Source organism: Drosophila albomicans, chromosome 2L (genome assembly GCF_009650485.2).
Source record: "Drosophila albomicans strain 15112-1751.03 chromosome 2L, ASM965048v2, whole genome shotgun sequence".
Lineage (NCBI taxonomy): Eukaryota > Metazoa > Arthropoda > Insecta > Diptera > Drosophilidae > Drosophila > Drosophila albomicans.
The window spans coordinates 8,185,182-8,198,258 of NC_047628.2; the positions used below are offsets into that span (position 1 = coordinate 8,185,182).

Genomic DNA, 13,077 nt, shown 5'->3' on the forward strand with positions numbered 1-13,077 from the left:
AGGCCTCTTTTTGTCAACGAAAAGTTTTGTACAAGTTGCAGCCCATGTCCTTTGCCAAGCAAATGCTGCAACTGCACTCGACTGCAATCAAATGGAAACGAAATAAGAACCGATTCCCCCCCCCCCCCCCCCCCCCAGCCATTCCTTTTAGCCACGTCTCTACAGAACTCTGCTCCCCATTGTTTTTTTTTTTTTTCCTGTGCTCGGCATCTCTCGAGTTGAGAGTTGAGTTGAATTTTAGTGCTTGGCGCAGCACTTTTAAAAATTTGATTGCGAGCAAATTATGTAGCATATTTCTTTCTGTTCTTCCTCCTTCTCCTCTGTAGCCGCTCTATGATGTATGTGAAATTAAGTGCAAGACAGATCGATGGAGCAAAAGTGGCTTGTGTATAGTCATGGTTGGAATTCTCTTTAATCAAGCCGCGACACGCGTTCAATTAGCAGCATATTTCGACTTCGTTTGGCGTCAGCAGACGGCAGACGGCAGTCGACAGTCGTTTGACATTTTCATTTTCAAAAGAAAAAGGAAAAACAAAAGAATCCGAAAAAGAAAAAGAAAAAGCAAAACTAAAACGACGTTTACATTTCATGGCCGGAAGTACAGCAAAAGAAGAAAAACTAAAAGAAACGCTCACTTCCGCTGCAGCACACTGTGCGTCCACCCTGAAACAGAAAACTCAAAGACCAACACTCACTCACACACACACACACATACAAAAAAACAAACACATACATATATGCTTATATACACTGACTGCCACATTAAGCCACAAAACGACTTTAATTTGCGGTGCCCGTGGGTTAGATCCTGCCCCGGCCTCAAATACCCCGTTCCACATGTCTAAACTTTGAGCCGTTGGTCCAATTCCGATTCCGATTTCATTATACAATCTGCGCCTTGTGCTTTCCTGGTTCTGAAACTGAATTTCTGCCCTCTTCTCCCTCGCCTATTGACAAGGTATCTTAACTTTTGTATGCTCAGACGCAAACAAAGTTTCGATTAAATCACACCACACTTCGAAAACAATTTTTTGATGAACTGCAACTTTGCTTGGCAAACACAAATATTGGATTCAATTTAACTAGTTTTCAAATTGAATGACTTTCCAAAAATATAAATTCGGATAATACTTGATAAATTATTATAGAATTTATAATTTAACTAGATCTCTTTAGAGGATATCTGTCAGTCGAATACGCTCGACTAAAGCAAGTTTAGTTGTTTGCCTTTAAATTGGTTTTTTTGGACTCGTCGCTGCAACTTTTCTCTTTGGTCGACATTTCCTTTTTTTCCTGTTGAATTCGTTTCTCTAAGCATAGCCTTGAAAGTTGTCTCTTTTGCTCACCCGTTTTCTCTGTCTCTTCCTGCGTGTTAAATCTGTATGTGTCTCATGTGTTGAATGTGTTTTATGCATTTAACGCGCACCAAACTGCATTTCAATTGAATTTCATTCGATCGACTATCCGACGAAGTGAGAAGATACAAATCCAATAGCTATGTATTTCAGGATAGCAAAAAAAAGCTTTAAGCACTTTAGAATAGATTTTATCAAATGTATTCATATATTTAACTTAACAATTAACAAGTAAGAAAGTCGATTGTGAAATTACAGCAATCCACTTTAAATAACAGCAAAACAGTGCGGTATTATTCTAAAAATATACCAAATTAATATATTATAAAATATTAAAACATTCTGAATGCTATATTTGGTATATTAATATAGTAAGACATTCAAAATAAACGGATGAGTATACCAGATTGTCATTTGAAATAGTTAAGACCCGATTGTTTTTTTATACATACAAAACAATTTCTTAAATAATGCCCCGTTTCCTCAGCCACTCGGTATTTTTCATTTTTACCCTTTTTGGCGTTTTCACACAAAAAAAAAATTAAAAAAGGGCAAGGGTAAATTTTTTAGTGTGACAGCAAAACACTTGAGGTGAATGTAATGAAACTTTAACGACATATTCGCACATATTTTTATTATCAACTTCAAAATACACCGAACAAATTATATTTCTACGTTTGTGTTCGATATTTTCACATAGCTCTTTATTCTTATGGATTTTCACATGGGGCAAATGTAATATTTGAGATAAATTAAAAATAAGAAGTCCAGAAAAACCGAGTTGTTGATGCTATGAGAACATTGCACAGCTTCTGCAATTTAGATCTAATCGCATCCAAATGTTCAGGAACCATAAATAATGTAGTTCATTATAGCTCCATCTCTTATATTCCCTGCGATTCTGAGTTTTATACGGACAAACATACTGTTGACGATGATCAAGAATATATATAATTAATAAGGTCGGAGATGTCTCCTTCAGCCTCTTACTGTCATTTCCTGCAGGCACAAAGTTATAATACCCTTCTACCCTATGGGTTCCGGGTATAATACCTCTATCACTTTATGTTAAGTTAATTTTGCTCGCAGTCAAAATATTTGCTCTTTAAAGTCACAATTGGTGTATTTTTGTTTGAGAACAAGCATTAAACACACTAGACTGGACCACATTGCGGTTGTCTTTGAAGTGGCCAATGGCAATATTGACCCTAATGAACTGCTGGAGAACAGGTTGAATAGGGTCTGAGCTTAGAGTCCTGGGTCTATTTAATGCTGATTTGTGTAGCAAATTTACTGCAAAGCCTCTTTCGTATGCCCTCATCCTTGCCCCTGGCCATGGACCAGATATGGGCTCCATAAGTAGAACCATGCACCGCATGAGCTGTGAACACCTTGAGGCTTTTTTGCTTCAGGGTTGCGACAGCAAAACAAAGGAAACATCAACACCCGGCAAGGCTCTTGCCAGAAACTAAGAGACTGCTGGCCGTTGAGGATGTTGGATGTTAGATGAGGAATACGGGTTGGAGGGGGGGGCCAACACGTTCAGTGTCATTTAGTGAAATTGGCTGTAATGTCTCTATAGCTGTCCCTGAGTAGCATAGTGTCGTCTCTTTCGGTTTCTCCTTCTCGTTTGCACTGTTCCCATCCAGTTGACTGCATTGTCTAAGCATTAGGTTTTTCTTTTTTTTATGCGCCTCTCTCAGTGTGTGTCAGTCGCAGCTGTGGCTGCTGCAGCTGCATTTTTCATTAGCCTGCGCACATTTTTTTCCTTCAACTCTCCAGCTCGAGCTCGAGCTCGAGACTTTGGGACTTGGCTGGCAGCCCACCTGTGTGCCTCTGGCTGTGCCACAGTATTTGATTGTTGATTTTCAAGTGCATTTTGCACTTGATTCAGCTCAGCTCTTTCCATTTCAGCTCAACTAAACTCAAGTCGTTGCTTGCCGAGCTGCTTACACTCACAATCACATACGTCCAGTGGCAGTTAGTAGCTGTCGACAAGGACGTGGACTGAACGTAAACGTGGAGATGGATGTGAACGTGCAATTGTAATGTTATGGTTGCTGTTTGGGTAGATCGAACTTTGAGGAAATGGAAAGCTCTTAAATCGAAGTCAATGTAAAATTGAACGAAGATTGAGTTAGAACCAATTGATAGTTCATTATCCAACTAAAGTCGCTTTAATAAAATTAAAGTATAACTCAAACGAAACTAGTTGACACATGTTTCCAGTTGTCTATGCATTCAATCAGTGAATTGAACTTCCGGCTACAGTTGCGATTGTCAGCTCCATTTCCAACTCGAAATGAATTATTTATGTCCCTCGCTGATCTGTAATTAGGCATAGCTCGAGTCCCATGTCAGTCAAGTACTTACAACAAGTTAACAGCAAACAAAGCCCAAAAGGCAAACAACAATCACAAAACAATCTTCAACAATCAATAGGGCCACAATAAATTACAGTCGTTAATGTGTTGTACACTTCCTGCGCCTTTGTCACGTCGCGGCGTATAGTTGCAGCTACATGTTAATTTTCGGCGCCACAACAATTTATTATTATGAAAGAAATCAATGGCGGCAATCTGTGTGGCCAGAAAATCCCAAACCAGCAGCTAATTATCGTTATTAAAAGCTGCACTGCAATTAACTTGTATTTCCCCAACAACATTTGTACACACGAAGTACATAATCACTCATTTTATAAGTATAATTTAATATAAACTAGGAGAGAATTGTCATTTACCAAATCAATTTGGTAAAGGTTTAAAGTGAGGTTAAATAACTTTTTCTAATCATCTGGCTTACAAGAAATGAACTAATTACAATTTTTTTGATGTCAGCCTGTGTGACCATATTTTTGAGTTGTCGTAGTACTTCGATTTGCCATAAAACGTCAAATTTTGTAGCACAATTTTCGGGGCAGCTGCCATTTGCTTCCGTGAGTGCTGTTCATTAGCGTTTTGTCACCCTCGTACAACATGAAAAAGAATGCAAAAAGTGGAGAAAATTTTTGAGGTTTTGGCTGTAATTTCGACAACTTTTTTTTCGGTGCTCGACGTTGCGTGTGCTTAAAAACGTTGAGTGTAATACTAAGGAAGGGGAAGAATGAAGGAAATAGCTAGCTAGCTAACTTTATGGTATGCGGGTAGTATGTTTAAAAATAGCTAATCCATTGTGATATGGATTCAGCGATTAGTTTGGGAAGCCATTGTCAAAAGGTGAAAGTTTAATGAACACCTGGCGTGATCGACTTGAAAATAAAGTATGCAAAAAAAAAAAAAACAAAACCGAACATGAAAAAATTTCTACTGAAATAGAATGCAAATTTTAAATGAATTGCCATTTGCCACGTGTCGCTGTCACAGTTCGGCCCACAATATTGCAATAATAATAATAATAATTATATTTGTGGTCTCACAATTGGCAAATTATATTCCAGTTAGCTATAATTTTCGCATTTCACATTTGGAGGGCCGGGCAGGCCAAACAAACCAAGAGCCCGAATAAACACACCTGCCACGTCGTCAACTGCGAACTTGACAACAACATTTTGTTTACAACCAACCACCTCAATCCCCTCTCCATGCAGCTCAGCACAAGCTGCGTGAATGCGTGTAAGTTACTACAACTGTGGTCTGCTGTGGCGCCTCCGTCATTCGTCAATCAGCGTCGCAAATTGTTGATTACACCTACTACAAGAACAGCAGCAGTAACAACAAGAACAAGAACAAGTCAAGGGCAACATACAACACAGTTACAGTTATGTGGAGCACTCAGTGCCGATCGATAAGCCTCCTCCATGTGGCTGCGATTTCGCACACGAAAAGCAAACGAAACCAGAAACAGAAACAGCACCAAAAACTCCGTCGAGCGTGCGACCTGACAACGCTTTCACATACTCGCTTTATATGATATACTCATATACGTGCAGATATTATATATACTATATATATATATATGTGTGCATATATATAGAAATAGTAACAACACTTAGATATCTATATATCTGATGGCTCTGTATATAGGCCACTCTGTGCATCTGTATGTCTGTGTGGATGTGTCATTTTATTTGCCTTATTACTAACACGCAGCATATTTAGTAGCTGGCTTAGCGGCAGTCCCCTGTTAATATGGTATCGTATCGTATAGTCTAGTAAGGTCTACGGCTCTGAGGTTTAGCGTCCCCGTATCGCGAGTCGCGACAGCCCATTAGAATGTCTAAGTGTGGGTCTGTCTATGCCTGTGAGTGAATGAGGAGTGTGGTGTGTGTGTGTGTGTGTGTGTGTGCTTGTGTGTCCAAGTTGAAATGGCATTGACTTTTGTTTATCTGATTTGCGGAAAGTTTACTTTAAAAAGCAAATAAATAAATAAAACATATGTATATGTATACAGTGGTTAAATCAACCAAATTATTCATTTTAACATTTTAAAATTTAATACATTATTTTTTTTTCAATTACATTACAAATATTGTCTATTTTATTTATTTCACTAAACATTAAAAAATTAACAATTTTGATCAAATATAACTTAAATAAATATTAAAATTTAGTTAATATTTGATACCTTTTTTTTTAATATATTATTAAGGGTTGAGAGTGTTTTCTGGCAAACATTTCAGGGACTTAGTCTTTATTTTGAATATTATTGCATGACTGATCTACGATGATTGATAAATATTTTTACTATATCTTGCTATGAAAGCTTTCGCAAGCTTGGCGCTGAGGCATGAGAATATTTTTTAAAGTTAGCATATGGAGTTTGGAATACCCTACAATTTCTTGAATGCAGTTCAAGTTGTGTCTTGCAGTGTGTTGACCTTTCTCTTTCAATTAATATTTATTTTTTATGTTTTCTTTCTCGATGTGTTGACGTTTCCACTCTTTTCTCTTCCCTTCAACCTCTTTCCATTTACTTGATGTGTTTTTTCATATATTATGTTTTCATAACCTAACTGTTAACTGTTTACTCTCCTTCTTAACTCAATGTGTGTTTATGCCTTTTACTAACAAAAAAAAAAAAAAAAAAGAAAAATCGAAAATATATACTTAAATCGTTGTACAAGTTATTGGCTGTCAAGTATTTTTAATATTGTTGTTGTAATTGATGGAAATCATTGAAAGTGTAACCCAAAACCACAAACAACTTTATGAAATTGAATATTGAATTGAGAATTGCAAAATTGAAATTAAAAGTTGATTGCTTTTGCATTAGTCGTTACTCTCTTGTGAAATGAGTTGTACTTTTGTTTTGTTACTTTTTCTTTTTGTTGTATGCTTTTACCAAATATATATTTATACGAATAGTCGAAAAAAAAAGTCAAAAGTAAATAAGAAAAACAAAAAGAAAATCCACCGAGCGATGCTCTCACACAGCCAAACTAATCACAGTAACTGTATATATTTTCTATGCATTTGCCCCACCACCACAACCACCGACCACCGACCACCAACCACCGACCACCGATTAACGACTAACGACACCACCCACCGCCACCAACAACACAACACCATCCGGCCACACCATCACGCTATCTATGTGTGGGCGTGCGTGCGTGTGTGTGCGCGTGTGTTTGTGTGTGTGCGTGCGTGCGTGCGCGTGTTGTAATCGTCGATGTCGATGTCGCTGTCGCTGTCGTCGTCGTCGCCGTCGTCATCGATACCACTATCGATATCGATATCGATGTCGCATTCGCCTTTTGATGTTCGTGACCATACGTTGTCCGCATATCGATAAAATCTAACCAATCGATACTGTGATCCCACAGTGCGCTCAGGGACGCGCCGCTTGGCTGGAGCGCGGCCGCCGCTGCAGCGTACAGGAGCAGCAACAGCAACAGGCCACCTGCCATCGACGCTGGGTGAAGCGTAACCGAGTAAGTCCATCACGTAGAGCCTCTCACATAGCGCTGTGTAAATACCGTACCATCTGCATCTGCATCCGCAACAACAACTACAACAAAAAACCAACCTACAACAATAATAACCCAACTACCACAACTATCAAAAAACAACAAATTACCAACCAATTTACTACAAATCAAGGAAATCAGTTTCCTTTTATTAATTGTCGCACATTTAATTCCTTCAACTGCATGATTTATTCGTATGTCCTCTTTCTTTATGATCACACCTCGCTTTAAGCAATATGTTCAGCGCATTCGATTCTAGGTGGCGCAGGAATTTATATTTATAGAAGCCATATATACTCGTACCTACCATTATTATTATTATCATTGTTATTGATACTCTACAATCCAAATGCCAAACATTTTTAAGTTCATTTTAACTGCGATTTTCATGCCCTTTTTACCCATATTAAACTATAATTACAATTCTTTTCCATTTCCGAGTGTTAGCCCCTCTTTAGAATGCAAAGATAACTGAGATAATATCAGACTGTAGCCAGGACTTGTATTATATACGAAATTCACATTTTTCACATCCTCAGTGATCTCAATTAACTTGCATAAGTTGGGGAAATAATGCTCTGATCATTTTCATTTGTACTCTCATAGTAATAGATTTGTCTCTCACTTCACAGATACAAGATGCCTCTTTGGGCGGCTCCTCGGACGATGAAGATTTCCTGGGCGTTCTACGAGGACCCAGCACATTTGCGAACGCCTTTCTCTATGTGGGACTTGGCACAGTGGCGCTGGGTCTGGTCATTGCATTTGTCGGCACCGGCGAGAAGGGTTTTAAAACAGTGGAGCTAAGACTTATAGGGCCCTCTCTCATAGGCAATAAAACAATTGTTATCTCTTACTGCATTGCTATCAACATATTAAATGTGTTTTCCCTTACAGGACTGGGCCTGATCTGTTGCATTTTACGCATCCTCTTCTGCATCTGTCCATCACACTGCATCTCATCCAGCAAGAAGACGCGCAAGAAAAATGGTAACAAGATCGATGCGGATCACACAACTTCTCTGCTTCGCAATGAGAGCAAACGCGTCTCCATTGCTCGCGGACCTGCAGTGCAGGTAAGTTAAGATCCTGACGAATAATAGTGTACAACCTTCAATTTCAAATAATGTACAGTAAAATTTGGATATTTACATGCAATTACAAGTAATTGCATAAAATTGTTTGTTCATCAAAAACTTAATCGCATTGCGCATAACTGCCCATTTTAGATTATCGCATAGGTTTTAAGACAGCACATTTTGTGTTGTGTGTGAAAAGTTGAAACTAAAGTTTTAGTTAAACATAACGTAGGTATTAAATCTCGTCACTTGTGCGCTTAACAAAAGTATACGATGATCCAGGTTTTGAGGGATTTCTTTCAGTAAAGCATACTATAGCTTTGAAGTTCCAGGTAGCTCAATGAAAATATACCAAAGAATATTAATATACCAGATTGTCAATGAAGTCACATTTTTGTGTTAAGTATTAGAATACAATTATCGACATTCTACTGTACTACTTTAGATGACTTATCATTTCATAAAATTTGGTTGCAAACAGATTACAAATTGTAATTATTTGGCTTGGCTGGCAATGCGGTATGTTTTGAATTCGATGGTATATTTTAAATGTAGTTCTATGTGAATATACCAAATATAGCCCTTGGTACATAAGTATTTTTGTGATAAATTAATATAATTTAAGAGAAGTACCACACTGTTTTGCATTTACTGAAAATTGGTAGAGGGTATCCAACAGTCGAGCACACTCGACTGTAGCTTTCTTCTTAAATAATAAACAAATTATTCTTTCAGCCCAAATATCCGATTGCGCATAAGCGCAGCCAGAGCAAGATGCTTAATGAGGGAATGGAGGCACTGCGACAAATTGCCACCACATCGCTGTTCATGCAAAACGAGCAGAAGACAGCGATCAATCGAGTTGTGCCCATCATCAATGAGCCCGAGAGCATGGATCACATGGGTGGTTAGTTTAATTGAACAGCAATCATTTGAAGTGTATATGTATTTATAATGTGAACTAATTACAGCTGATGCGCCGCTAGAGATGAAGAAACTGCAGACGGCTCTGAACATGTGCGAGATGAGCGATGAGGAGCAGGAGATTGTGCAGCAGCAACAGCTGCAGCTAGCCAAACGTACAGCAACAACAACAACTGCCGTTACGAGTAGTACCACCAAAGCAACAGCACCAACAGAATCAACAGCAGCAGCAACGGCAACTAAAGCCACAACAACCCTGAGCACAGTAGATGAAAAACCCAATAGCAAATTGGTGCGCCAACGTGTTGCACTGCAGCAACAGAGGCAACTGCAGCAGCAACAACGACAGCAACAACAGCAACATCAACAGTTGCAGGAGCAACCGGAGCAGTCGCAGTCGTTGTCCTCCTCCTCCACCGTCAGAGATTCGCTGGACGGCATTGTGGTCGTCGAGGAAACTTCCCTAATGGACACAGAGATTGTGCCACCAACGACGACATCAACTGCAACATCAACGTCTACATCGACGGCGCCGATGCCGATGGCATTGCCAAGCAGCTGCAGCACCGGAGCGATACCAAGACTCAAAAGCAATACGGCAGCGTTCAGCACGCCAGCGCAACGTCCGGGCATCTCAACGGGTGCCACGCCCAAGACGACCACAACGCCCACCACCACCAACAACAACACACGTCTGACCAGCTCACAATCACATCCCACAAGCTACGATCTGCCGCCGGCGCAGCCGCACACCTATTCAGCCGCGGCGACGGTGCGTGGTCCGCTGGGCATGACGTTGACCGGCTCGAGTTCCGTCTATGCGATGCCAGCCAGCCGCTTGAGTGGATTAACGGCAACGTCGAGTGCGTCGCCAACGCTCAGCACAACGACAACGATCAGTTTGCTGCCGCTGCCCGCGCCGCCGACGTCATCGATAGCGGGCACTGCCATGGCAAGCATACCCGGCCAGGTGCTGGAGCCAACGGGCATTGCAACCACAAGTCTGAGCATATTGCAGCCGTTAACAGCAGCCAAGGCAGCGACGGGGGCAACGGGGATGACAGGGATGACGTCGGCAATGACAATGCAGCGGCCAGCAACGGCCTCATCGGCGTCTACGTCGGCGTCCCTTTTTGGCATGGAGCACAAATCACAGCCGTCATCCGCAAGCGCAACAGTGGGAGGGCGTGGCAGCTCCCTGCTGCCACCGCCACAGCCATCGGCTAGCAAATTCGAGCCGGAGCTGGTGCTCAGTCCAGCAAAGCTTGGCCAATAAATGATGATGCGACAGTTAGTTACGATTTTAGTTAGGATTTCATGCAGCCACAATCTAGGTACCATTGTGTGTGTATGCGAGTGTGCTCGAATGTTTGTGTGTGCGTAAGTGAGAGTGTGAGTGTGAGACTGAGTGAGTATGAATGTGTGCGTGTATGTGTACTATAACACTATCTTTTGAATGTGCCACAAGATCAAGCAACAATTACTATAAACAAGAAGAATCAAGAAACAAACAAACAAAAAACACTCCGTTAAAAGCCCAACAGTCGTGTTCTCAATTCCCAAATCCCCAAAATTATGCAAACCTAAAAAAAATTTGCAATTATTTGTTCTCATTTTCAACATTTGAGAGAAGAACAATGTATTATAATAGAACCTAAATTGGTGAATTCAGAACATGACTGACATTACAATATACTGTTGAACCTTACAATGAGCTTTCAGTGTCTATTAATTCCCTAGGGCTTGCTCCTTTTAATGTATGTAACATAACATATATTCTATCATTTTGAGAAACTTCTTGAACTGTTAGTATCGACTTGTATGTATTTTTCTTTCTAGATCAGAATTCTCTTTATTTTCCAACTCTGTGGCAATTACATAATTGGCCAAGTGCTCAGCAAAAAAAAATAAATAATGAAAAGAAAATTGCCAACCCGCGCTTTCTAAAGCTATCCCTATATTAGTCAGGGTATTATAAAGTTTGTATACCAACATATCGTTAAATAAATATACAACAGATAATAGAATACTTATAATAACAAGAAATTTTTGAATAAAGCGAAGGAAAGCCATGGTGTCGTCCAGTTGGTTCCCATCAACTAAGAGCTAAATTTCAATAAGGATTTCCGTGTGGGCATTATAAAAACTAAAAGAATCAAATAATACAAAAGTAATTGAATTGAAAACAAAAGCATGCAATATAACAATTAGATATGTATCCCCAAAATTGAGTGTCCATGTAGTTGAATGTAACAAATTAAATAACAACTACACTGGCCCAAAAGTAACAAATAAGTAGAATGAACAGAAGCATCCCTAAAACACAGACAGTTTCCAAATGAGTCTTAAAACGTTGAAAGAGCTCTCAACCAAAAACAAAAGAAAAAACAAAAAAATAAAAATAATTTATAACAACAAATTATTAAAGTATAAGAAAATATGATTCAATTTCGTTCAATTTAAACACACATTTTTCATTTTCTCAAAGTTCTTTTCACTTTTTAAGGCACTTTTTAAAAGCTACTGCAAAAATTCAAATTCGAACAATAATGGCTGGCTCTTTCAACTAGCGCATCGAAGAAATTATAAAAAAAAAATCAATTAAATCGATAATGATAGCAAATAAAACTAAATCAAGTGATTCAAGAGAATAAAGCTACATAACATTTGGGCAAATAATAGAAACTACTTAATTGAAAATAAAATGTATAACAAGCAAAACTATGCAACTAATAGAAAACTATGATTATAAAGATGAAATATGAATTAGTATGTATGTCAGTAAATGTATGTGCAGAATAAAACCGAAATACATAAAGAAAAATGATTGGAATCTTTTCTTTAGTCTAATAAATATTAAAAATTCATTAGTCAAGTATTATTTAAAGACCAGTGTTTATATTGTCCTAAAGAATTTTTCTTTAGACTGTCAAATTTGGGATAGTCTTAATGATTTGTCCGTCTTTCAATAGATACAAGTGTACTATGTTGTCAAATGCAAATTTTACAAAACTTTGCATACTTTTAGGATTTTAGGCTTGTGAATTCAAACATATTGACAATATGTCGAACAATTATATGTTATAGATAGATTTTTACCTGTGCTCTTCCCTAAAGCTGTATTCCATAGTACCTTTGTCTAGATGTGACCGCACGCAAAATTTACCAAAATATTTAATTTGGTATATTTCCATTTAGCACTGCGTTGATTTTAATATTTCGCAAAATAATTTGAATATTTTTTCGGAAGCTTTGAATGTGTTTCTCTCAATCTCAAGAATTGTTTCCGAAAGATACAAATCCATAAAATGAATAGCGTAATTTTAAAATTTTCGCGCTTTACTAAATTAACCGTCAAACTGTGCTTAGCTTTTGCACACAGCCAACTTCACGTGAGTACAATTTTTGCGCGCAGCCAACTTAACTATTATTTTCAAAACTTACCTGGTCACCCTAAATTTGAAAACTTGAAGGGCTAACGTATTTTTGGAATATAAGAAAAACAACTTTACCAGTTTCATAACCATATTCATTTATTTCATTTGTATTTGTTGAAAGTTTTGTGTTGCCAAAAGGTCTGTTTTCATTTACATTATCTATTTTTTTCACTATAACGTAAAATATAAATTTGTATGATAGATTTGATTGGGTTTAAGTTTCGCTACGGTTTGAAACGGTTTCAGTCAAGCTGCTAAAAAGGGACTTCTTGATTTGAGAATTACAATATATGCATGCAGTATGTACGTTATGTGTGTATGTATATTATAAAAAGATCTACTACAACAATAATATCAGTATCAGTTTGTGTGTA

At 38.4% G+C, this 13,077-nt stretch overlaps 1 protein-coding gene across 8 annotated transcripts in view; it reads left to right on the forward strand.

Moving 5' to 3' along the window:
- LOC117564679 (mucin-5AC) overlaps nt 1–12,084 on the forward strand; it is a 101,152-nt gene extending 89,068 nt beyond the window's left edge. For 6 of the 8 annotated variants that reach the window (XM_052003010.1, XM_034243545.2, XM_052003011.1 and 3 more), the window contains 5 exons: nt 7,120–7,227; nt 7,896–8,094; nt 8,161–8,339; nt 9,078–9,249; nt 9,314–12,084. In XM_052003010.1, coding sequence (XP_051858970.1) covers nt 7,120–7,227; nt 7,896–8,094; nt 8,161–8,339; nt 9,078–9,249; nt 9,314–10,542 — 1,887 coding nt within the window. In that variant the 3' untranslated portion in view covers nt 10,543–12,084. Of the gene's footprint in view, nt 1–5,946; nt 6,678–7,119; nt 7,228–7,895; nt 8,095–8,160; nt 8,340–9,077; nt 9,250–9,313 lie in introns of those variants that run through there. The other 2 variants (XM_052003013.1, XM_052003014.1) reach the window with 2 other exon arrangements.
- Nucleotides 12,085–13,077: the final 993 nt, after the last annotated feature.